Source organism: Artemia franciscana, chromosome 11 (genome assembly GCF_032884065.1).
Source record: "Artemia franciscana chromosome 11, ASM3288406v1, whole genome shotgun sequence".
In the NCBI taxonomy this organism is placed as follows: Eukaryota; Metazoa; Arthropoda; class Branchiopoda; order Anostraca; family Artemiidae; genus Artemia; species Artemia franciscana.
Genome location: NC_088873.1, coordinates 23,178,592 through 23,206,430, shown reverse-complemented (window position 1 = coordinate 23,206,430; position 27,839 = coordinate 23,178,592). Strand labels below are relative to the sequence as shown.

General features: G+C 37.4%; 1 protein-coding gene across 6 annotated transcripts in view; it reads right to left on the bottom strand.

The window, feature by feature from the left end:
• Window positions 1-27,839, bottom strand: part of LOC136032980 (polypyrimidine tract-binding protein 1-like) — a 203,362-nt gene that overhangs the window by 96,516 nt on the left and 79,007 nt on the right. For all 6 annotated transcript variants that reach the window (XM_065713489.1, XM_065713491.1, XM_065713494.1 and 3 more), the window contains 2 exons: window positions 19,912-19,992; window positions 11,874-12,026 (listed from right to left, as the gene is read on the bottom strand). In XM_065713489.1, the coding sequence (XP_065569561.1) occupies window positions 11,874-12,026; window positions 19,912-19,992 (234 nt within the window). The remainder of the gene's footprint in view (window positions 1-11,873; window positions 12,027-19,911; window positions 19,993-27,839) is intronic.

Below are 27,839 nucleotides of genomic sequence, written 5' to 3'. Positions count from 1 at the left end.
ATATAGGCTTTTGAGTCAGTCACAGTTTGGGTTTCACAAAGGTCATTCCACGACGGACGCCTTACAGCACCTGGTTCAAAGAACTAACTGTGCGTTAAACTCTGGTAACGTACCTATGTCTATTTTCATTGACATTAGAAAGACGTTTTACACAATCGACTACCAACTATTGCTTCATCAAATGAGAAGTCTTAGAATAAATGGAGTCTGTCTAAGATGGTTTGAGAGCTATCTTTACGATAGGTCCCTTAAAGTCGTTTTAAATGATGAAGTATCATCGTCTTTTCCTTTGAAGTGTGGTGTACCTCAGGGCTCTGAAATGGGCTCTTTACTTTATCTAGTTTACGTGGACATGATGCGCTTTTATCTGTAGAATTTATGTTTGCAATATCAGTCGATGATTTAATAGTAAAGCTAGTAATACTCTCAATAGACTGGAGGCTGGCACTTACGCAGAGGGGGGGGCCTTCGGGCCCAGTCCCCTCCCCCCGGAATTTTGTGAAATGTTTAATTTCCCCATGGTTTCTTGGAATTTCTGGCAAAAGTAAGACATTTATTAAGAATCTGGATACATGTTAGAAGCCTTTTTTGGGGGATTTTACTGCATTCAATTATACTGTCAAGTCACTGCCCAATTATTAACCCATTTTCTGTCTAACTTTTTACCCTCTTCGAAGTAATTAGCAATTGTACTGTTATTTTTTTTTTGTAAAGAGTTTGCTTTCCACAGCAAAATAGAATTATCCTTGATATTAGGGCGTTTATCCCCCCTTTTTCAGGATAAAGTACAGCTTTTAATGGATCAATTTCGGAAACTATCATTTTTCATTAAAATCTACGTTTTTGCGATAGAAGAACTATCCCCAACAGCACCCATATTGCACTGTTAACCCTAAAATTTCCCTTTCAGTGGGATATAATAGATTAATCACTGGTTCTAAATCGCTATGAACATAACCTGAGCCTAAAACGTACTTTTGAGGCTTCAGTCTTCTTCCCCCCATCCACTACAACACTACATATTAAAATTAATCTGTTTTTTCCGATATACGTGCTTTTTGTATTACTAAATAAAAAAGTGTTAGTTTATATCTGCTGTTTCGAAGGTTTTGCCCCCCCCCCAAAAAAAAAATTCGTGGGTACGTGCCTGACTGGAGGTGTTTACGACTTTAAGTTTGCTGTGCGTGAATGTAATGAAGACGTTTTTACTGACATTCTGTAGAGTGGGTGATTAGGTTGATGTAAGTGGTAAAGTCCTGTTATGTGAAAAGCCTGTTGTACAAGTTAAATCACTACGGTACTTTGGCTTCAATATTAATTCTAATCTTTCGTGGAAGTATCATAGCGACATTATTTCCGCCAAAATTACACGCGGAGTCGGGTTTCTCAGAAGACTGAAGCATATTCTGCTGAAACGTACTCTTCGCACGATATATTTTGGAATAATCTACCTGTATATATCACATGGATATTTAGTTTGGGAGTAGCAAGTTTTATATTAATTACAAGCGGGTGCAAAATCTACAAAATAAAGCCGCGAGAATAATTGGGAAGTACGTAAAAAATGATAGACACCTGTATATGCTTTAGGTCTCTAAGGCTACTCAATGTTGAAAAGATAAGGGCTATCAAGCGACGAAATTTATGTTTAATTATGTGCATGATCTAGTCCCTTAAACTTTTAATGAGTTTTACCGTTCCAGAAGTTCTGTTCATGAGCATGATACAAGAAGATGTGATAACTTGGTAGTGGATATTAAAAATAGTGTAAGATCTTTTTTTACTTTGAAGTATCTTGACCATTCTGTATGGAATTTGCTTCCCGTGAGCATTACAGCGGCTGAGCACCTCCCACACTTTAAAAAAGATTCGAAGTTGTTCAATTAGTAGTTTCTTCAGAGGGGGGGGATTTGAGTGGGTTATAGGGCTGAAAGGAGGAGCGTGTTGAAGGGGTTGGTGGACGGAGTTTTATTTGGATGGTGGTTGGCACCCTGGGGGTGTTTGAGAGGAGGTGATTGTTTTTTCTTAATTATTGTTTTTAATTAGTCTAGAATGCTTCAAGGAGCATTAATGTAGGTTTGTTTTTATTATTATTAATTTACGACGCCTTTAGGAATGCTGCTGATGTAGTTAATCGCTACGCGTTAGCAAAATTAAAACTTTTCCCTAGCGTAGTGATTTATATCTGTAATAATTTGTATTTTTGTTTATTATGTAAACAAAAGTAAAAAAAAAAGTCAAAACATTAACAAACTAACATTACTAGAAGTATTGTAAAAACGAATAATACAGCCTGCAAGGTTCGTCAAAACCTTGTTTGTCCATTTGTTTTAACACTGTCTTTCAACTGCAATGCTCTCAAGACATTGATTAATAAATATTTATAAACTAAAAACCTTAGACAAAGGGAAAACTTTGAAATAGCACTGAAAACAAAAACGCATCAATTCAAAGGGTTTAAATCAATTGAAATAATAGGTTTCCTTTCGAAATTTTCATTTGCATTGTATGTGTCTTAGTGAAAGGAATAAACCCTGTCAAATGCCTTGATCTATTGCTGGTTCGCAGACTTCTATATTCAAATGGACCCGCATTCCGATCCCACAAAAGGGTTGAACTTAAAAACCACCTTATCACGATCAAAAGCCGATATCGGCTTAAACTGGAACTTTGAAACGATTGTTCCAAAATCGAAACGTGTTCACTGTACAAGAAAAATCGTTTTAAAACTCAATTGCACCATATTTGGCTATCAATTCTGATAAATTTGGTCGGTTATTTTGCAAATCTCTTGGTCTCGTTTTTTGAGTATTTTTTAAAGCAAAAATGGTAGTTTTTTTAAGCAAGGATATATTTAGTATGGTTTCCCGTGCCACTATTCTACTTCAAACGGCAATCCCTCAAAACTTTGATTTTGCTAGGAATTTGTGTTTCTTTCGGGTGGCCGTCGACGCAAGAACGCCAATTTGGGGAGGACCCTAAACCTATTAACGTTTAAAACATAAAACTGGCATAAGGAAAAGAGTGAAAAGGTTATTTAAAATTCTCGCTATTTCCAACCACCGAAATAACAAGAGCTAAGAGCTCATATGGCACTTGTGACGAGGTCGGAAGAGCCAAGAGCTCATATAGTATGAGCTCTAGCAAAATTTTAAGAATCAATAGATTGATTTAAAAGAAAAATCAGAGGCTTAATGCCGGTCAGGATTTAAATAAGAGCTTTGAGACACGAGGTCCAGCTAAATCTCAAAATTCATCCACTCACCCACTCGAGATCCAATCACCCACTCGTAAGTTAAAAATACCTAATTTTTTCTAATTTTTCCTCTCCCTTTAACCCCCCAGATGTTCGAATCGGGGAAAACGACTTTATCAAGTCAATTTGTACAGCTCCCTGACACGCCTACCAATTTTCATCGTCCTAGCACGTCCAGAAGCACCAAACTCGCCAAAGCACTGAACCCACCATCTAAGTCCCCCAAAGAGAGCGGATCCAGTCCGGTTACGTCAGTCACGTATCTACGACATTTATAAGCATTTTCCAAGATTTCTAGTTTCCCCCTCCAGCTCCCCACAATGTCAACAGATCTGGTCGGGATTTGAAACATGAGCTCTGAGATATGAGTTCCTTCTAAATATCAAATTTCATTAAGATCCGGTCACGAGTTCTTAAGTTAAAAATACCTCAATTTTTCTAACTTTTCCAAATTAACAACCCCCAGCTCCCCCAAAGAGAACGGACCCGTCAATCTCGTATCTATAACTTGTGCTTATTCTTCCCATCAAGTTTTATCCCGATATCTCCACTCTAAGCGTTTTCCAAGATTTCCGGTTTTCAAGATTTATGTTTCCCACCTCCAACCCTCATGTCCCCGGATCCGATTCCAATTGAAAATGGAGCATCTGAGACATAAGATTCTTCTATATGTCAAGTTTCATTGAGATCCGATCACCCATTCGTAAGATACCTCGATATCACGTTTTCCAAGAATTCCGGCTTCCCCCTCTAACTCCCTTCAATGTCGCCAGATCTGGTCGGAATTTAAAATGAGAGTTTTAAAGCAAAAGATCCTTCTAGATATCAAAAATTTCATTAAGATCTGACACCCGTTCGTACACATACCTATTTTTTTCTAATTTTTCCTAATTACCCCCCCCCCCAAACTCCACCAAAGAGAGCGGATCCGGTCCAGTTATGTCAGTCACCTATCTTGGACTTGTGCTTATTCTTTCAATCAAGTTTCATCCTGATCTCTCCGCTTTAAGCGTTTGCCAAGATTTTCGACCCCCCCCCCAATGACACTGGACCCGGTCGGGATAAAAAATAAGAGATATGAGTTTCGAGGTCCTTCTAAATATAAAATTTCGTTAAGATACGATCGATTCAGATTTCGCAAGTTAGAAATATCTCACTTTTCCTAATTTTTTAGAATTGAAATTTAAGGTTGAAATGTAATATAAGAGCTCTGAGACATAATATCCTTCCAAACATCAAATTTCATTAAGATCCGATCACTCCTTCGTAAGTTAAAAATACCTCATATTCTACTTTTTCAGAATTAAACCCCCCCCCCCCATTCCCCCAAAGAAAGCGGATCCGTCCCGGTTATGTCAATCACGTATCTAGAACTTGTGCTTTTTTCCCACCAATTTCCATCCCGAACCCTCCACTCTAAGCGTTTTCCAAGATTTTAGGTTCCCCCTCAATTCCCCCAATGTCACCGGATCCAAGCGGAATTTAAAATAAGAGCTCTGAGACACGGTATCCTTCCAAACTTCAAATTTCATTAAAATCCGATCACTCCTTCGTAAGTTAAAAATACCTCATTTTTTTCTAGTTTTTCAGAATTAACCACCCTCCCCACACCCAACTCCCCCAAACAGAGCAGATCCGATCCGGTTATGTCATAAGTAATAAGAGCGCCATTGAAGGCTAAGAGTCGCGTAGATACCATTTATCGGATTCAATCCAGACACAGGCAGTCAAATGACAAATTCGACCGGAACCACAGCCAGAAATGGTCAGCAGTAGTAAGATGGCAGTAATTTTGATCCCTAAGGAAGTTTTCTGTTTTGGATCTCTAAAATTTTTACTTCTATTATTTTAAGAAGGTATTTTGGCAACAGGGCCAGTGAACCGCCAGTAACCTGTTCGCCTGATCGCTAGAACGGAGCTTTCTACTCAGGAGCAGAAACATGGCTAAGAAACGCAAAAAATTATGGAAAGCGAGAATTATACTCAGCTTTTTCAAATTTAATGTGATATTCAAGAGTCCGGGCTGACGTCAGCACTTTCCGTAAAAAAATTTAGAGGCCTCTTTCTCGTTAAATAAAGAAAAGAAAAAAAGATTCAGCAACATGGAAAAAAAAGAACATCCTTCCAAAACTTCAAATCTCATTAAGATTCGGTCACTCCTTCGTAAGTTAAAAATACCTCATTTTTTCTAGTTGGTTCCAGAATTAACCCCCCTCCCCAACTCCCCCAAATAGAGCAGATCCGTACCGGTTATGTCAATAACGTATCTAGGACTTGTGCTTCTTTCCCCCACCAAGTTTCATCCCGATCCCTCCACTCTAAGCGTTTTCCAAGATTTTAGGTTCCCCCCTCCAACTCCCCCCAATGTCACCGGATCTGGTCGGGATTTAAAATAAGAGCTCTGAGACAAAACATCCTTCCAAACATCAAATTTCATTAAGACCCAATCACCCATTCGTAAGTTAAAAATACTTCATTTTTTCTATTTGTTTTCGAATTATAAGGCCCCCCACTCTCCCCAGATGATCAAATTGGGAAAATGAGGTCCTTGATACACATGCCAAGTTTCATCGTCCTAGCTTGCCTGGAAGTGCCTGAAGTAGCAAAACCGGGACAGACAGACAGACCGACAGAATTTGCGTTCGCTGTCACTTGGTTATTACCGAGTGACATAAAAACTGAAATGGTGTTTGTGCGCTTGTTGCACCATTAAATAATATTAATATAGGAAACACACAGAGCTACATAACAGTCAGAAAGCTCGTATTAGCATTATATTGCTTTATTATATCCAAGTTTTCCACGCCTAGGCGTGGAAAACTTATCTTTATCACGATAAAGACTACAAGACTGATTTTGGCCTGGTGCACGTTGAAACAGTGCCAAAATCCCTTTTACTACGATAAACAACTAAAAGCTTTTCATTTTTGTGCTTCTGTTGAATAAACGGGGAAAATATAGACAAAGTCCAGATGGCCAATGGGTTCTTTGACTAGTAATCAGATAAAATGACACCTGGCGCACCTTGCGAATGGATCGATTTTTATTTTTGGCATCTAACCAATATAGAATTAAACGGGCAAATAAACTAACTTCAGCAAACAGTCCCAGAATCGTCAGTTTTAACACGTCATATTCTGAGCCCGTTTACTTTACTTCGAGTCACTGTTTTTTGAACCTGGAAATTTATTCCAAGATACACAGTTAAAGAATCGATCAATTCGATCCGTTAGAATTAAAAATTCCCACGCCTTGACAACAGAAGAAGATAGGCTAGGTATAAAAGGTTTGATCAGTCATAATTTCGTAAGTCTGTCAGAAATTCTTTTTTTTGTCCCTATACCCGAAAGAGAAATCCTGATTGCATTGCCTCATAGTGGCGTAAGGGTAGGCCTTTCACGAATTTGCCTAGCCAGAAACGTGGCTCCCAAACACCATTGCAAGGTGACCTCGAGGAGTGGTGCCCTTCGAGGAAACTATCGTATAGTACAGTGGTTCTCAAACTATGGTACTCGTACCCCTTGGGGGCACGAACCCATTTTTAGGGGGTAGTCGGCTGGCCAACAAAAAATAAAACAAACATTCAACTCTAGAACTGGCAATTTTATTCATATTTTAGCTTTAGTTTAGTTAGTTCCGATAACTGAGAAGGGGTACCTAAAATGTTTTGTGGGTGAAAAGGGGCACAGTGTCTAAATAAGTTTGAGAACCACTGCTCTAGTAAACGGCAGATCATTTGCACTGGATTCTTCTGGATTTTCTTTGTTTTGGTGAGATTTTATGAGCTTAAAAAAAAAAAATCTATTATGGGCTGCCTTCTCATAGTAGCATAAATATATAATGAGTCGGAGGCAATAGACTTGAGATTGCTTCCGCAGGACGTCGACTCGTTGTTGATAGAAGAGCGTCGTCAAGTGTGGAAAACCATGCCGAGATCAAGATAAGCCCAGGATTTCACAAAGCCTCCATTCAAACTGTAGGTCCAAATGACTTCTTATTGTACCATTTTAAGCCAACTCAAGCGCTTCGTGTAGACTTGAGAAGAAGCGTTAATCCCCGCCCAGCACTGGTTCTGGAACCAGTACATTCCCTGTAGCCATAATAATTTCAACGATTTAAATAATAAGAAAACTGGACCTTGGAATGTCACAACGTTAAAAAACGACGAACGTAATGACATTTTGACTGACTAATTAAGACGCTTTGAACATGAAATAAGGGGATATAGAATTTATTTACTCAGGAACGAAGGATAGGGTGCAAAGGCAGGGAGTATGGCTTATGATGAATAAGAGAGCATCTAAGTCTTGCTTAAATTGGGAAGATACCAATGATAGAAAGCTAGTTGCTCATTTTATGACAAAAGTGCAGGTTATCATTCATAGTAGAATATACCCCCTTTAAAACCGACTGATAGAGATAGCAGTGACTCAGATGAATTTTACTTATCGCTAAGGCAAACTGAACGCTATTGGACAAATATAAGCTAGTGGGAATATGTAAAAATTAAGTATCAGTAGTGGTATATTTTGAACCAAAAGAAAACAAGGATTCTATTGATATGTAAAAGTAAACATAGGGATAAATAAAACAGAACAGGACAGCCTAATTGGCCTTCTAAAAAGATGGTTTTGTAGGTAAGTCATCAAACTAACAACTTGAAGTGTTTTTTCTTGAATAATATTGATAATATCCATATAATGTTCAGCGTAGATATATCGCAGAGTTTGTCTTTTGCTATAGCAATACGAAAAGTTTCTAGAGCTCCATGACGATATAATTCTTTAGCCCATTTTCGACTTTTTTTCACGCATGTTCCTTATTTTCAAACTTGGCGCCAGCTATGCGTAAAACTACATAGCTACACTTGAAGGTCTTTTTCAATAAAAATTGAGTTCCAAAAATTGGGTTGTGTAAATTTCCACTGAACCAATTTAAGGAACCAGAATTCGTTTTTAGTGTCCTTGGCACATAGATGTTTTTTTTTTAATATATTGTATTTTATGTAACTTATCTTACATGCTGAGCTCAGTCGGGATTTTCCTTCTTTTTTTTGTAACCTGCACATGTTGTTCTCTGGGGCGGTTAGGCAGAGCGAACTTTGATAGAGGGGTGGAAAATTGTCATTTTTTTTTTAGCATATGATCAGGCACTTACACAGAAATTTATAATAATACGGGAAGGGCTTTAAAGTGCAGTCAAATCAGGGTAATTTGCTTTAGTCAGCAGGCGATTAAGTTAGATCAGGATAATTATGCGGATATTGTAAAAAAAAGCAACATTCTTGGATTTTACGCTGAGGTTCCCTTAATACGTGTCAGTGTTTCGAGGCTAAAATCAGAATTCTTAAGTGTTATAATGATTCCTAAAATTTCCTTGCAAGTTTTGATTATGAAATTTCTCAATTCAAAATAAAATAGTATAGGACTTCTTACTCAGAATAGACAAACTCAACAAACGGAAAATGACTCGTGAGAAAGGGGTATTCTTTTAGACTACAACTCGCATTTGCATTACAATTTGCATACAACTGATGAAACTGCATTTAATTCTGAATAGCTGTGAGGAAAAAAGACCTTTGAAGTTTTTTTTCTCTATCTTTTTTCTGATAATTGCCTTTGTTTCGTGTTTTAAAGTTAATTTCTTTTCAGGAACTTACATTAAGGAATATAATGGCCATGAATAACAATTCTAAGATAAAAACAGACGTTTTTCAATGAGCAATTTTTCAAAAAGGATTTCTATCTGAGAAGCAACGGAGAAAAAAACATCGACGGTCAGTTGGCAAAACAGTAGTCTTAAACAAGATGATGTGGGATCTTTCAAGTCCTTAAATTTCAAGAGCTGTCGTTTTGTCTCTTTAAGAAGACAGCCGGACGTCTAAACAGATAACAAATTGAGACAAAACTTAATCGAATGCTTTAAACACCAAATATATCACACAAGATAATAGCACGAGTTTTACTAGTTACAATCATACATAAATCCAGAAGGAGAGGAATGTCAAGTGGTATCTCGAGCATAACCGATTGAAACGCCACAAATGTTATATTATCTTCTTATTAACTGGTAGAAATTTTTGAATTTAACAAGCGAATCCGTCCGAATTTTAAATCAAATTTACGGTATACCAAATCTACAATTAATAAAAACAAATAATCGAAGAAGTTTGGGTACTTGTATGATATAGTCCCTACCACTGAAGTTGTTCATTCATTGACGCATTATAGAACCGTTTAGTTCCATTAGTCTCCTTATTTCTTTTTGTTAGTTCCTTGCAGCTGAGCGTGAGACAACACAAAGAAAAGTGACCAAATAGATGGGAAATATATAATTTGGGCTATATATTTGCACATGGGGGGGGGGTAAAGTGTTTGGATAATGTTACGTTAGAAAACAATTCTTATTACATAATATGCATTGTACTTAGCATATTAGGCATCCAGACCCACTATATTTTAGCCCCACCCCTTATGTGCAAATATATTGCCTAAATTTGTTTCTAAAATATCATATATTTATCATATTTAAGTATATTTCATTAGGATTGGGCGTTAGAGAAACATAATAGAAGAATATTAGGTAGGGACTATATCATACAAGTACCGACGTGTATAAATAATTCCCTTGTAAATAACAGTTGATGCAAATTTAGTTGGACATTAACTTGTATTAGTCATCGATAAATGCAGACAAAACACACAGAAAATATTTGCAACAACACACGTAATTTACCGGATGCCTACATTTAATAAAATTCAGATAAGGCAGCTCAAAGAACAGTTTCACATTAAGTTCTTGTCTATGTGACTGGATTGAGAAATTTTCACGAAAGGAATTTAAGCCGAAACAACAGTTCTCAGTTGTAAACACGTTGAGATTTGCTCCGCTCATTTCGATGACTCAACAGGAAACTATTCAAAAATGCCTTTCAAACTGCTAACAAGGAAACGCAGAGCGAGGGGTTATCTACTTAGTTACTTCAAGCACAAATGGTCAGAGGCTGGCACGTACGCAAGGGGGGGGGGCTTCGGGCCCGGCCCTCCCCCGAAAATTTGTAAAATATTTAATTTCCCCATGGTTTCTTAGAATTTCTGGCAAAAGTAGGACATTTATTAAGAATCTAGATACATGTGTGAAGCCTTTTTGGGGAGTTTTACAGCATGCAATTATCCGGTCAAGTCACTGCCCAATTATTGACCCATTTTCTATCTAACTTTTTACCCTCTTTAAAGTAATTAGCAATTGTACTGTTAATTTTTTTTGCAAAGAGAGTTTGCTTTCCACAGCAAAATAGAACTAGCCTTGATATTAGGGCGTTTATCCCCCCTTTTCAGGATAAAGTACAGCTTTTAACGGATCAATTTACGAAACAAACATTTTTCATTAAAATCAACGTTTTTGTAATAGAAGAACTACCCCTCACAGTACCCATATTGCACTGTTAACCCTAAAATTTCCCTTTCAGTGGGATATAATAGATTAACCACTGGTTCTAAATCGTTATGAATATAATCTGAGCCTAAAACGTACTTTCGAAGCTTCAGTCTTCTTCCCTCCATCCGCTACAATACTACAGATTAAAGTTAATCTGTATGTTCCGATATACGTGCTTTCTGTATTACTAAATAAAAAGTGCTACTTTATATCTGCTGTTTCGAAGGTTTTGCCCCCCCCCCGAAAAACCTGCGTACGAGCCTGGTCAGAGGCAAACACTCGTTTGCACATACGTAAACAAAAAACAGCCCTTTTAACGCCCCTCTATGTGAAGTGGCCGTGAAATACAATCATAGGAGACATTGCTTTTTACGTAGTTAGCGCTACTATGTTGACTTTGATCAGGATATAGCAACATTTGGCCCCCCAGTCAGAAATTTTCAAGCTTCATAGTCCTAGAGTAACTTTTTGCCCGACTTAGTTTTTTAGGATTGGAATCCCCTTTTTTTAAACTGAAGTTCCCAATCTCTAGGACGTAAGAAGACCCCCCCCCCATAGGGGGAAAAACCTTTGCCAATTTTCAGACAATGCCAAAACTTTTTTAAATTGACAGTTTTTTTAACTTTCTTTTCATAAAATAGCCAATGACGTGAGAGCGAAATATGTGGAACAATAAAGGATTTTTTTTGTCCCAAAAGATAAAGATATACTGTACTCCATCAATCGTTTTACCAGCCAATAAATAAAATGTAAATCATTTATACAAGTACGTTTGTAGTAGTCATGGCGCGTTCTCAGATGCGGTAACAAGAGATGGGAGTCAAAGGAACAGGGATTTATGGAACCGGATTTCGTCTTTTCTGAGACCAAATGCTTTCGGCGATCGATACTAATCTTGCTTTATAAATACTTGATTTATTGCTTGCCAAAATCCTTCAATGTCAGAAAAGACCGAGTCCCTAGCCCTACCAAGAAGAAACGACAAGTATTTTGGCTTACAATTTTGTTATCCATGTATTTTGTTTGTATGGTGGGCGACTGATCTGGCTGCCGTATAAGGCGACTAGGTCTCCCACTTCCAACAAGCCAAAGGATAAAGCAGTAAATTATTTTAGGCCAAATCACTAATTAGGAATAGTAGATAGCAAGATACACCACAACAAAATTAAGAAAGAATTACCTGGTTCTTTCCTTTGAGAACAAGTACATTTGTGACTCTGCCAAACGGCATTCCGAGGTGAATAATTTCAGCTTCACTGGCTTCGGTTGGTATATTCCTCAGGTGCACAACACGGGATGGTGTTATATTATTCTGACCTTTGTCAACCTTAGCCTAGAAAAAGAACAAATATTTATCCAAGACAAATATATCACGACCATCCCATTAATAAATAACTAAAGCATTGTTTCGGAAACAACCCCTTTAAGGCAATGACGAGTGGATATTTCTGTGGTATTTGCTTACGGAAGTAATTAACAATTCGGGACCGATATAAGGTACTATACGACACGGCTAGTTGGAATAAAAATTAAATTCAGAGACTTCAATGCAAGTGACCTTGCCCAGAGAAAAATCCTCTATCCTCCACCCGAAATTACTGCACCAGCGTTAACCTGTGCCAGGCGCGCCAAGAGGAACTTTCTCTTTCTTTTTTTGCGGGTGGGGTGTGTGATTTCAAGAACAAAATGGGAAATAAGTTTACATGTAGACGCAAATAACAGGCAAATTATATTGAACTCATAAAAATTTAGAGATTCCCGGTTACACGGGTGTCGGGACTGTACATTTGAAGCGTGCAGTTTATTAAGCTGCAATCTTTAAATTTGGCCGTTTCAGAATCTTCCCTGTGCTTTCCTTATACTCTGTCTTTTAGCTGTCCGATAAAATACAACATTTACCTTTGAAAAGCTTGTATTATTTGTTTACCTTTTAGCAAACCTGTTGCTCAGGTTTGCTAAAAGCAACAAATATAAATTCCCTCAAATCATATTCTCATTACCTGAACCATTTGAAACTGTGAGCATTTTCATAGTAAGGTAGATGTGTTTTTGAAACTAAGACAGAAGGCTGGAGGGTAGACTGCCGATATATAATATATAATGATGATATATAAGATGGCTAAAAGCCAATTAAATAAAAATTGAGATATTAAGTAGCCTCAAAAACTTAACTAATGAATCCACCATGGTCATAAACTTCATATTCAGCTTAAAAATCTAAAATGCTGGAAATGGGCTTTGATTTTAAACACCCTCCTGTCGAGCACGCAACGAATAAAAAATGAAAGGAAGAAATATTGGCTGAGGCTAAAGAGCACAGATTTGTAATAAGACTCGTTTGTTTAATCAGACATTGCAACAGATTTAATATTCCTGGCACTACGTCATACTACCTATGAAGTCATGCTGCAATGATGAGCCAAAGTTTCCAAGATATATACGAGAGGATCGCTTCACATAAAAAGTAATGAAGTTAGTAAAAAAAAAAAAAAAGACGAATTTTCAATATTGGGGTCAAACTAGCCAAACTGGGCTACACGACATCATTGATACTCGAGCTAATCGAGAATATAGGCTACGGTGCATAAATCTTTAGTCGGAGGAAACAGGCACGTGTACTTTGGTAGCAGTTATATCGCATGCATTGGATGTATACGCTTTTTGACATTGTTGTCAAAAACAGTAGATTTGTGCTTTTTGGCATTTTATCCGAAATAGTACCTTGGCGGAATATCTTGAAAAGTATTACATTTACATTGGTTTTTTCCAGAAACCGTAGAGTTCAACCAAAATCTAATATTTTAGAATTCACTACAGCACCAAGCCATATATCGCAAATTGCAAAAGGTCAGTTTTTTTGTAGTTTAACTGCACGAAATTCAAGCACTGTACAGAGTACGTGCCTACAGCACGTATTTACACCAGCAGATCACCGCTTTCTTAAAATGGGAAATACCTTCGGCTGGGTTGAAGTCAGTAGTAAAAAAAAGTGGAAACCAGTCTCCTCAGCCTGCCTCCCCTGCATCATTTTTATGATTCCACTCCTTTGTTTAAATATTATACCCGTTTTCTCTGTATATTTTCCATCATTTTTATTTAATAATTTTACCTGGTTACAACATACGTATGAATCATCATATGTATCAAATATTCCTTTCCACCTAAGACTGTTCTAAACACGTCCTCTTTCCTCTACTTTTTTAGTATGTCACAACTAAGAAATTCACCTTGAATTGATGAACTACTACGCATAAGGACTGTAAGACAGAGAAATGAAGAATTTGGTGAAAAGGATACTCCCAAACATGCATCCATATCCAAATTTTAAATTTATATAGCCATACAATCCCTCTCATTTTGAACGATTTAAATTGCTGATGAGCCAACTCCTTATTTGGTCATGAGTGAGACGCGCAAAAACACTAGACGGGTTTTCTTTTCAAGATGAAACCCTACAAGGCATTTTCCCAAGAGTTATTCAATAAAATGCGTCCGTTTCCGCTTCGTGTAAGACGCAACTAATAAGAGTCGAGGTTATTCAACTAAAAAACTGAAAATAGTATTTCTATCAAAATTTTTCCCACCAAAAGATCCCACATTCGGAAAGATTACACAATCCCCTCTTCCTTTCTTTTTAATTTTAAGAAGTAAAAAAACAAAGCCAAAAAGTTTCATCCTAACTTCTTTATCATTAGCCACCGTAAGAACACGTCAGCGGAGCTAATTCTGATGGCATTGGACTTTAAACTGATACATGAAAAAAAAATCGAACATAATCGTAGCTTAGGAGAACGTCAGTAACACCGTCCAAGAGCGTTGAGCTTTACTCAATGTATTTTGAAAATATACTAAAGATTTTTTGCCATATTTTATATTCGTGTCGTCATCCCTATTATTTCTCTTGGATGTCGCCGTTCCCAAAACAAAAGAAGGATCTAAAAACTGCTCGAAAAATAAATTAGTGAGCATGAAATATTAACGTAGCCACTACACCTCCCCTAGTCTCATGATGCTGGCGATGTTTCCCCTTAATCAAATTTGATTCGATCGCCTCGACGAATCTGCCCGGCCCTCCCACCAAAAGAATTCTTGAGCAGTGCCTACGTTCATACACTCCAAACCTTAAAAAGGAAATCTAAACCCCGTTCAATGCTTAAAAAAGTGCAGTTTCAGGATAAAACTTTAATATTTTTATTCAGCACTTTCCGAAATTTGCCACTGACTGTAACGCACGATTAGAATTCGCTAGGAGAAGACACCATAGATACACATCAACAATAGGTATAGATCTCCGAAGCCCGTCAAACATGGGTGCACAAATATCGTAGATTACCATCTTATATATGCCAATTTTCAACCAGTATGTGCTTGTCAAACTCGATCAAGCAAAAACCAGAATTCCGCTTGCACAACCAGGAAAAAACGTGTAGTCGTCACACCATGTTTCAGACTGATTACTAACCAGTTATTACGCCAAAATACCTTAGTAAAAGAATAATAGAATATAGGCTAACCAGCCACTTTTAAAGCAAATTTAGAAATGCTATTGTTGTTACTTTGTGGGACTCCTTACTTAAGGTATCATGATTGCAAATCAACTTTAAATTTGGATTTGAATTACCATCTGATAATCACTTAAAAAGAAATAGTAGCTAATATCTGCAAAAGCTCATCATAGTTTACAATGACAAAACATTTATCTAATCAAAGCAAGCTCACTTCCCGGGCTTTTCTTGTCTCCCTCTACTCACTGAAGGCCGCAGCTCGGGCCTTCTGTCCTCACATGACGTCATTCTAAACGTAGGATTCCAGATTGTTTCGAGGGGGGAGTGAAAATCTCTATAGTCTGCAAACATATCCATGGTTGGAAGATTATTTTGCAAAATTGTTAAGTTTCTAGCTTGATCATATTGACACACAGAAACAAACACAAATCTCCGCATATACTTCATATTTAGATGTTCTTGTACTTAATCTTTACTCTTGTATTAACGTACTCGATGTTGTAGTCTACTTATTGTACTTGATTTTGCAATTTTAAACACCAACAAGAGCTAAGAGCTCATATGGCACTTGTGACGAGGTCGGAAGAGCCGAGAGCTCATATGGTACGAGGTCGGAAGAGCCAAGAGCTCATTTGGACGAGGTCGGAAGAGCCAAGAGCTCATTTGGCACTTGTGAGAAGGTCAGAACCTAAAGTTAAACTTTATAGCACAAGATCCTTCTAAATATCAAATTTCATTAAGATCTGGTCACCCTTTCGTAAGTTACAAATACCTCAATTTTCAAAATTACCTCCCCCCTCCCAATTCCACCAAAGAGAGCAGATCCGGTCCAGTTATGTCAGTCACGTATCTTAGACAGGTTTCTATTCTTCCCATCCAGTTTCATCCTGATCTCACCGCTTTAAGTATTTTCTAAGATTTCCGGTCCCCCCAACTGTCCCCCCCCCAATTACGTTTGATCCGGTTGAGATTTAAAATAAGATATCAGAGTTACGAGGTCCTTCTAAATATGAAGTTTCATGAAGATCCGATCACTCCTTCGTAAGTTAAAAATACGTTATTTTTCTTATTTTTCAGAATTACCCCCCCCCCCCCCCGCAATTGAGCGGATCCGTTCCAATTATGTAAATTACGTATGCAAGACTTTTGCTTATTTTTCCAACCAAGTTTCATCCCAATCCTTCCAATCTAAGGGTTTCCCATCATTTTAGGTCTCCCCACCCCAAACTTCCCCCAATGTCACCAGATCCGGTCAGGATTTAAAATAAGAGCTTTGAGCCACGATATCCTTCTAAAAATCAAATTTCATGGAGATCCAATCACCCATTCGTAAGTTAAAAATACCTCATTTTTTCTAATTTTTCAGAATTAACCCCCCCCCCCCCCAACTACCCAAAAGAGAGCGGATCCGTTCCGTTTATGTCAATCATCTATCTAGGACTTGTGTTTATTTTTCCCACCATGTTTCATCCCGATCCCTCCACTCTAAGTGTTTTCCAAGTTTTAGGTTTCCCCCTCCCAACTCCCCGCCCCCATCACCAGATCCGGTCGGGATTTAAAATAAGAGCTCTAAGACACGATATCCTTCTAAACATCAAATTTCATTGAGATCCGATCACCCGTTCGTAAGTTGAAAATACCTCATTTTTCTAATTTTTAAGACTTACTCCCCCCCTCCCAACTACCCCAAAGAGAGCAAATAAGTTCCGATTATGTCAATCATGTATCTGGGACTTGCGCTTATTTTTCCCATCAAGTTTCATCCCGATCCCTCTACTCTAAGTGTTTTCCAAGATTTTAGGTTTCCCCCCTCCAACTCCCCCCAATGTCATCAGACCCAGTCGGGATTTAAAATAAGAGCTCTGAGACACAATATCATTCCAAACATCAAATTTCATTAAGATCCAATCACCCGCTCATAAGTTAAAAATACTTCATTTTTTCTATTTTTCCGAATTAACCGGCCCCTTCTCCCCCCCCCAGATGGTCAAATCGGGAAAACGACTATTTCTAATTTAATCTGGTCCGGTCCCTGATACGCTTGCCAAATTTCATCGTCCTAGCTTACCTGGAAGTGCCTAAAGTAGCAAAACCGGGACTTTAGGTTTTCCCCCTCCAACTCCCCCCAATGTCATCAGATCCGGTCGGGATTAAAAATAAGAGCTCTAAGACACAATATCATTCCAAACATCAAATTTCATTAAGATCCAAATACCCGCTGATAAGTTAAAAATACTTCATTTTTTCTATTTTTTGCGAATTAACCGGGCCCCCACTCCCCCCCAGATGGTCAAATCGGGAAAACGACTATTTCTAATTTAATCTGGTCCGGTCCCTGATACGCTTGCCAAATTTCATCGTCCTAGCTTACCTGGAAGTGCCTAAAGTAGCAAAACCGGGACCGACAGACAGACCGACAGACAGACCGACAGACAGACCGACAGACAGACCGACAGACCGACAGAATTGGCGACTGCTATATGTCACTTGGTTAATACCAAGTGCCATAAAAAAAGACGAATGATAAACAAAAATAGGAAACTATGAGGAAAGTGGGAAAATACAGATTTCAAAGGGAGCTGACTCCCTAGCCTTAAGGACGCGTCTAATGCCACCAACAGTAAAAATAACTAACAAAAAAAGACAGCTTAATGTGCTGCTGTTGTGGTTTAAGTGCAATTCATGTTTACCGACGGATACAGCTCGACTAGTGTGACCAAGAAGATGACCAACTTTTACAGGAAGATAACTTTCTTCAGCTGAACATGGACTCGAAATTTAACTAGGGGTAGCAGAATCTTAGTAGTCAATCGAGGTCTAAAACCAACTGATGTCTTTAAATGATTCTTACGGAAACATATTTATGTTTGTCATTTCCCCATAAAATCTGGAAAAAACCATACGCCTCACCAGCTATAAAACTAAGGCACCTGAGCAAGTACCCCCTAGACTTCGAGAATTTTTTTTTGTGGTGTTTTCAGTGAAACATACATTATTTGTCATTTTCGAAGAAACACCCTCCCCCTAGACTTTGAAAAATATATTTTGCCCCTCTCTAAATTTTCTTTAATTGACGCCGCTGGCTCAACAGCAAAATATTAATAGAAAACTTAAGCAGCACCATAACAACCATGGGATTTGAGACGAGTCAAACAACAATTTTAAAGTACCAAGGATAAATATCGACACGGCGAAGCGTGTTTGAATCCAAAACCGACGAATTAACTTGTGGGTTACCATTTCCGCTCAAAGGCTTGATACAGAACATGATTTTATTGTCATAAAGAACCTTGGCGAAAATTTCGCGGTTTTCCGGCCGTGATTTAGCCTATGACCTTATTCAATGAGATATCATGACTCCGAGAACAATAGTTCTTCTTCTTTCTTCTTTTACTAATTGCCATAATGTAAATACTTTCATTGCTGTAGAATATCACATTCAAACTTTTCCAGATCCTCAGAAAACTGTTTTCTCATAGCTGCATCAGTCAAAATTTCGAGGGGAATGAGGATTTCATTTAAGAAATTCTTGATACCTATCGAATTGAATAAAAAAAGGTTTTTCAACTGAAAGTAAGGAGCAACATCAAAACTTAAAACAAACAGAAATTATTCCGTATATGAGGGGAGGGAGTGGCCCCTTCTCAAAGCCTCGCTCTTTACGCTAGCTTGACTTTTAGTTCAAAATTTATTGGAGAATGACTATTTTGCTTAAAAATGACTCCTGAGACACATTTGGGCCGTTTAATTAGAATAAACTGTTTCAAAAGTTGAGAAAAACTCTAGCGCAGAGCGAATTAATGAGGAGGGGGCGACTCCCGTCATATTCATAATAATTTCTGGTCTTTTTAGTGTTAATACTGCTCCTTACTTTCAATTGAAGAAACTCGTTTTTTAATTAATTTTTGGGTTTTTAAATAATGCCAGGAAATCTGACTCTCTTGCCACAGAAAATTCCCCTTCCCTCCGAAAGATTCCTCCAATGTAAGCCCCCCCTCCCCAAAAAAAATAAAAATATCTGTGTACTTCCCAATAGCCAACACTATATGTGAACAGTTGGCAAAGTTCATAGCTTGCAGCCCTACCCCGGGGGGCTTTAGCGACTTATGCGCTAAAGCCCCTAAAAAGGGGTGCGGGAGCGTGGCTAGTTGCCCTCCAATATTTTTGTCACTTAAAAAGAGTACTAAGATTTCGGATTAAATGAGCCCTCTCCCGATCTTCTAGAATCATTGGTTCGAGACGATCACATTTGAAAAAAAAAATAAGCACACATCTGTTATTTTTCTTCCGGCAAAAAATGCAGAACTCCACGTTTTCGTAGGAGTTTGAAACCTCTAAATTAGGGTTCTCTGATCAGCGAATCTGACGGTGTGACTTTCATTAAGATCACGATGTTTTTGGGGTATATCCCATTTTTCCAAAATTGGACAAATTTTCGCAGACTCGTAAAGTTTGATTGGTCAAACTTGATGAATTTTATATATTTTGAATAAGGATAAAAAATTAAATAAAAGTAGCATTGGCTTACGAATTGTCTACCATTGAAATTTTAACTTATTCATTTTTTCATAGTCTTGGTTTCGAATTTGGATTCCATTCAAAACACAAATAATTGCATCATATAACCAATTAGCGGAGATAATAGAAATTGCTTTTAAAACAGGAAATTGCAAATAAAAGGGAATTCAAAGAAGAAAATAAATTAGTAACTACCTTCTTGGCATCGTTGTTATTATCAACTAAAGTCCCAGCAGGTACCAACCCATTTGAAAGAGCAATATCCTCTGAGCCACGCTGAAAGAAAAGAAAATTACATAATTAAAAATTTTTCTTAGCTAAAACAGTAAAGAAAAAACAAACATTCCGATAAATTATTGTTGAGATAACGCAAAAGAGAGCAAAGTCTGGGGGGTAGCACAGCCAAAACTGAAAAGGAAAGGAAACTGAAAAGGACATAAACCAGGCACACCCACAAGAAATTTTCTCGGAGCCCAATGATATCTTTTGACAATTTTAATAAGAAATGCCACAACTTTCAAAAAATCTAGGATTTCAGAGGCCCAAGCCATGACCCCTTCCACTGCGTATGTCCCTGGCATAGACACGAGTACCAGTGATTAATGTTGACATAGTCGTATTTAAAGACTGAAATAAGGTGGTAATAAGACAAAGAACGAAGAGCCCGAAAAGAGATGTGAGCTTGAATAAAGGCGAAAAATATTTGTTCGGTAAAGATCTTATTACCGCAGCTGTCCCCCGCCCAGACTAATAAAATTTGATCGAATGGCGACACAAAAAACTCGGCTTTTTCTTCGAGCTTTGATGTGGTATTGTCACATCAAATAGACTTATTTAGAAGTTGACTAAACTGTGTTTGAGCATATTGTGGACTGCACATTTCAAAAAATGCCAAATCAACACCAGTACAAGTAATTTAAAACACAATAATTGAAATCATAGCCACGTTTGCACAGCATATGTTGTATAGAAATCCGACAATACGACAAGTCCCTTCTAGTCCAAATCTCTACGTACATGCATGTTTTTCACCATATTAGCAGACTCCAACCGATCTATTAGATTTGTTTCCTGTTTGATATCACCTTTCTGCGCATGTCAATAAATCCAGATTCTTCTGATCGCACCACGCGTCGCGAAGCAGCTGGAGGATTTCTATAGGAGGGGAAACATCGAAAACTATACCTCGGGGAACATCAACTGTATCTACATATGGCATGCTCTGAAATTCCGGAACAAACGTTTGGGTGTTATTCCAGATTTTAATTGCTCGTCAACGTCCAGAAAATTTAATTAGCTTGACAACAGTTTATTCCAACTAAATTACCAGATCTTGTCCCAAACTTCCCCGGCAAATTTCAAATATGATAAAAAGTCCTGAAAAAATTCTATCGGCAGATAGTGAACAATTTTATGGTGAATCTTGTGTCGAGTTCCAGCATGGACCGCATCATTAGCTGCATTAGCGATTATATAAAACTAGTAGCAGATAAATTCAGCTATACTAGTGCACACATTTCCTACAATGCTGCAATGATCGATATTTGAGCCTGTCAGCAGCCAATCTACCAAGTCATTGTAAATCTCTACGTTTTAGTGTCAAACCATTGGATTGACTTATATTGCCTTGTGGTCCTTGCGACGAAGACCATCAAAATAATCCTTGTAAATGGGGATAGGACACAAACCTACTTAGCCCCTATTCCCACACTAGACCAACTACTAACCTCAGTTCTTACCATTACCGCTGCAATATTTTTCCCGTAAATAGCACAAATCGCCTTAATGTACTTATCTGATATACCGTACCATGATAGGACCTTCACTAAAGTTTTTCTGTCAGATGAATCAAATGCATGTTCATAATTTATAAAACGAAGGACTAAAGGAGTTTAATGATTCACAAAACTTCTAGATAATTACCTAAAGAGTGAAAATTTGGTCGACGCATCCTATCCCCTTCCTAAAGCCACGGTGTTCTCCTCATAAAATTTCATTTTCAACATCTCTAAATCTAACAAGTATCGTCATACTAAGCATTGTGCTTTCTAAAAAGATCAAGCCGATGCCTCTGTAATACCACACCCAATCATATCACCTATTTTTCAATAGAGGGTAAAGTTTTCCTAAAATCACTTGATATTTCCTTTTTTAAATCACATTCATAATTTTCAGTAATTTCTCTCCAGCTTGACAACCAGCATACTTCAAAAACTTATCAGCAACTGAGACTTCATTATTTTCCAAACCTTTTAGTACTGTTCTCTAACCCTTCCTCACCAAAAATGCGCCGTGTTGTGAAAAAACTTTCACCATAAATCATAGTTAATATTTAGGTCGACAACATACAACTTCTTATCTTAAAATCTACTTGGCATAATGCAAAAATGAAGAGTACAGGATTAAAACCAATTCACTAAATGATCATAGAGCATGCATTGGATAACAAAGTTAAATTTACTGATTTTGATACATGAAATAAAAGCCAATTTGATTTATTTTGCCAGAGCGCCAATACTTTATTCTTAAATTTATTTATGACCAAATAGCCTTAAACGAAGCATTTATCAATCTTAAAACCAAGTTATTATTTCATAAAAGCAATTTTTTCTGGTGAAGTCTAGTAATATCCAGCTGCCAATTAGTTTGAATTAAATTTTTTGTTCTTAAATCATGCACAAGTGAATACTTTGAAAACAGGATTTCTTGAAATCACAATTTTCAATGGAAGTTTTTTTCCAGCCATTTAAAATTGCCTAGACAAGAGCATATCAATTGTCAGATTTTCTTGTTAAACGAGCGGAAGTCTTAAAAGTTCATTTTCTGGGAATTCTAAGTGACTCCTTTTTTAAACCTGTTTTGAAGTTTCCGCCGGATATTTGCTCGGCTGAGCTTTTACGTATATTGGACAAGCACTGGCGGTTTTATCACAAATATCTAATTATCTTGATAGACTGAGATGAATTTTTTTCTGGATTAGCACAAATTGTGTGCTTGATTCGGTATTCAATATTTTCAATAAAAACACACACAGAGATAAACGTATCATATATTCTCCCAAGTCGTTTCAAAATCAACATCTTGTTATAATACATAGGCCAAGATTTACAATTTTGGCTGAATTAGACACGTTTCTCGACACTCTTTGCGCTCAACTATGACTAGTGCTTTCATAAAACACTAGACAGAGCAAAAAATATAGCAAGTCAGTAATTTCAAGTTTTGTATTTACCACTCACCTTTCAAAGCATCCAAACTATAAAAAAATTACTCTTTAAAACAAATGCGAACAAACAAGCCAAAAGTTAAACGTCCTTATCAAGTAAGAAAAGATTAGGCGGCAATTTTTATTAATGTATGCAACACACTGTACAAAACAACAATTTTACCCAAGTAGGGCCAAAAATTTGAGATGAATAACAGGTTTGGAACAATCAAAGTTATTACTCAACTTCCAAGTTAAAGAGGCTATGCTACGACATAGTGGCACATTCCCCCCAAACATTTATGGGGAGGTCACTGGGTCTTCTTACTTCAAAAAACTTCAAACCATTTAAAACCCAGATTTTGAACCTCCTATTTCAAGATGCCATATCAAAGCTTTGTAGTGGATTCGTCCCCAAATATATGTAGAAGATCAATTTTTCAAGAAGATCAATGTTCTCGAGCTCTTCAAACCAATACAGACCAGTGGGGGAGGGGGTTGATTTATTGCAGAAACAGGAGTTTCACTTTAAAATAGTAATAAAATAGTAATTATTTCAGTTCAAAGGGTTTGGAGAGCAACATGTACATAAAACACTTACAATTATCAACCGACGATATTTGCTGCGTTTCAAAATGCTTGTACGCATAAGGATGAATTAAACAAGATGAATCATTGACGAAAGCAATTTTAGTCAAATTAAAGCCTATTGAGGTGGTGGGTTAAGGCGGACAGTATTTTCCCCTCTGAATATGAAAATATGTGTCCATTTTAATTACACTTTTAAGCTTTCTTGTCGTTCGTTTCTTTGAACAAACTTTTTTTATTATTAAATTAGTCATATAATAGCGCTGCCTAAGCGAAGATGGCTGTATTTGTTATTAATAAAAAAAAAAAAACTTTTCAAAAAAAAGTAAAGGGCCACATTAAACTTAAGAGCAGCGGAAATAAATTCGTAAAATAATGAAAACTCAAAAGGACCACAAATTGCTATTAAAGAATAAATAAAACCCGAAAAGTAAACTGAATGTTCAAGTCAAACTTAAAACAATCATTACGAGAAACACGAGTTCGGCTACTACCATCTTCCCCTTCTCTGACGGCAAAAGTCTAAAGCTTGTAGCGTCATTTGCGTTTTATTATACATGATAGAATATTATGTTTTTATTTTTCGAAACATTGACGAAACTTTTTTTTTTATCACTATAAGAATGAAGATGACTGGAACGATTTAATGAAAATAAAATGAATACTTAATATATAATGAAATTAATTTCGGGAAACTCAGCAATTCGAAAATCTTATTCCACTATAATTTCTATTTTAATTTTTCAATGTTGTAAATATCAAAGAAAATATTTGTAAAATGTTAAATGTCCACAAAACTTTTCGTCCTCATACTTTCTTGGTTCCGCTGCACTCACTCTTAGTAGAGAAGAAAGAGACCTAGGCATCTTAGTGGATTCTGAACTGAACTTCAGTAGCCACTATGAAGCTGTCGTCAAGAAGGCTTCCAAAGTTGCTGGTATGATCAGAAGAAACTTCTCGTGCGAGGACGACAAAATGCTTGCTACGCTCTATAAGTCCCTTGTCCGCCCGATTCTTGAGTATGGACATTGTTCTACAAGACCATACTACAACAAGGACATAGATGCTCTCGAAAATGTTCAGAGGAGGATAACTAAATTCTCTCCCAGGTTACGCTTCCTTCCCTACGAAGAGCGGCTTAGAAAGCTTGAAATCCCAACTCTCGCATATAGATTCCATCGTGGTGATCTTATTGAAATGTACAAGCTCTGCAATGGAGCCTATGATAACGTACCAGCCCAGAGAATCGTGCAGTTCAATAAAAATCATCTCCGAGGACATCAGTACAAAGTGAGTATGGAACGTTTTTACAAGGACATGGGCCGATGGACTTTCGGCAACCGAGTTGTTCAGCATTGGAACAACTTACCAGAAAGAGTAATCTGCTCCACAAACCTACGGACATTCAAGAAGGAAGTTGATGAATATTATTCAAGTGACATTTTCTCCTTATGCAAATTTAGAAGAAATGCAAATTAAGATTTTTGTTTTGTAGAGGCTTAACGGCCTGCCATCAAATTTGCGAATATATATATTTTTTTTAATTATAATTTTTAATCATTTTAAGATTTATTTAACCGTCTATGTTAGTACCTGTTATCTCTATGTTTTCTGTGATCGGGTTTCATTTATTCTTTAATAGTAATTTTTGGATATTGAATTATTATTATTGAGTTATTATAGGAATTTATTTCAGTCGGTCTTAAGTTTCATTTTAGTTTAAATGTTAATGAAAGTTATTTTTCAATTAATTTCTATTCGTTTCTATTACCAAAGTTTTGTTTTTGGTTAATATAATTAATATTTCTCCAGTTGTCATGTCTCTGGCGTAAGAATTAAAATACCCGATTCTAATTTAATAGTCCTAATTATTGGCTTCTGATAACACCCCACTTCAACATTCCTTGAAAGTTTCAATTAAATACCATAAGCCGTTTCTGGGGTGTTTCAGATACACCCTTCTGACAAACAGGGTACACATAGTATCCTTGATTGACTATTCTGACCCTTAGCCACTCCTAAGATGTAGCAGATATACCCCATTGATAACCTGGATGTATATAGTGTCTTTTGATTTGGTTTAATAACCCCCTCAGCATTCCCTGAAGGTTCAAGTACTGTTCCAATATGCTTTTGATATGCCCTCAGCCTTTCCTGAGATATTGCTGACGCACCTATTTGAAAACCCGCATGCGCCTAGCGTGTTTTGATGTCGTTCAACATTCCCTGGAAGTAGTCAAAAATAAAAGTGGTATTAGCTGCAAGCAGTCGCAGTCACGGTCGCAAGTATTAACAGTCGGAGTTAGTCACAGTCGCAAGCGCATTTGCAGCCGCAGTAACAGCAGTGGTCCTGAACGTTTTAAGTTAATACCCTAACCCGTTCCTAAGATGTTGTAGATGCGCATTTTTGATAATTTAGATACAGACAGTGTATTGTGATTTAGCTAAACACGCCCCTCAATATTCCACGAAATTTCATCAACACTCAGTCTTTTCGGACACACCCAGGATCAAATATTGCCCTTTTTCCAATGATGAATCCCGCATATTAAAAAATCAACAAATTGGATAAGTTACTATCCTTGCCCCGGGAGCTGCGGGGGTATGGCACCCTCGGGGCCATTGCTATTAGACCTTGTGACTATTTTGAATAAAATGGCTTCTTTAAGATTTATCTCAGTGTAAAGAAGAACATCTAAAAGGGCAAGAGTGGGGGGGTTGCACTCCGTTCCTTTTTTAACATCCCTCTCCATATGATCTTAAAGTTCAAACTTAATACCCTTAGCCATTCCTAAGATGTTGCTATTGTACCCTTTTGACAGCCCTGCATATAGTGGGTTTTGATTTTATTCTACTTCCCCCTGGACATTTTCTGAGGGGTTTCCCTTAATACCCTTAGCCTTTGGGACTCCCAAAAGCCTAAACTTGTCCCATGGGTTGTGGGGGAGTTGTCCTCCCTGGAAGCATAGTTATTGGACTTGTCAACAATTTTGATCAAGAGGGCTATACCTAGTTTTTTATATGTCTTTGGAGGGATTATAGTTAAAAAGGGTATAAGGAGGAGGATTGGTTACCCTCTAACCATTTTTAACATCCTCTTCAACATGTCCTGAAAGTTTAAACTTAATACCCTTAGCCGTTCTCGAGATCTTTTGATTTAGTTAAGCATGCCCCACAACATTCCTCTAACTTTGGCCTTTTCAAACACAGAATCAAACATTACTCCCTTTCCTAACGATATATCATGTAATTAAAAAATGGTAGATTCTATAATTTACGAACCTTGCCCTGGAGGCTATGCATCCCCGGGAGTATAGTTACTAGACCTTTTGCATGTTTCAAACTAATTCCCTGTTTCTAAATTTTGATCATTGTTGAGGAAGGGGGTGCATAAAAAGGGCACATGAAGGGGCTCGTAGCCCTTCTATCACTTTTCTACATCCCCCTTGACCAGTCCAAACTAATACCTTCAGTCATTCCATATATTGCTGTTACGCCCTTTTAACAATAGGTATTTTGCCTTTTGACTGTTTGGAACAATATAGTTATTTTTGAATTTTGATCGAATAATTGTGTAGAGGGCATGAGAGGGGGGATGGCAGCCCTCCGTCCACTTTAATACTGGTGACGGACCCTTTTTACCTTCATTTTCATTTTCTACGACCTCAATAGACCCATAGAAGATAGTCCTTTCATTGCGTTAGGACGAAATAAACTTTTTAGATTTTTGTCCCATCATCCGTGATTTAGGGCAAATTTGGCCCATTTCTCCTCGGGATAGCGATACCGATTTTGGATATGTTAGTGAGCTCATTTTCACTGTACTACAAATCAAAAGACAATACGTGTATCCAAGTTTGTCAAAAGGCATGTCTACGAGCCACATCCAGTTTGTCAAGAGGGCACATCTGCAATATCCTACGAATGTCCGAGGGTATTAACACTTTCATGGCTTGGTCAAATATCCATACTATGGGGAACGCCATACCCTTAAGAAAGTATTAGGGAAAGCGTCAGTAGATTTTCGTAGATACAAAATGAAATTAACTTTAGGCCAAATATCAGAATTTTCTAAGAGCAAACTTTCATACATCCCCACTTTTAAAAGCAGCATAAGTTCAAACAAATAAACATCAAAGAAGAATTAAAAAAAGAACCTCATATTAAAGAAACATTAGATTAATTAGGTAGTTTTTCCACTAGGTAGGCTATTCATTCTCAGAGCAACAAAGGGAAGAAGCCAGACAGAAAAGAAGCCTCTAGGGGTTTTTTGGTAGGGTGTCATGAGCAGATGGTCTCTTGCAAAACGAAAAGGCTGGATTTTACAAAA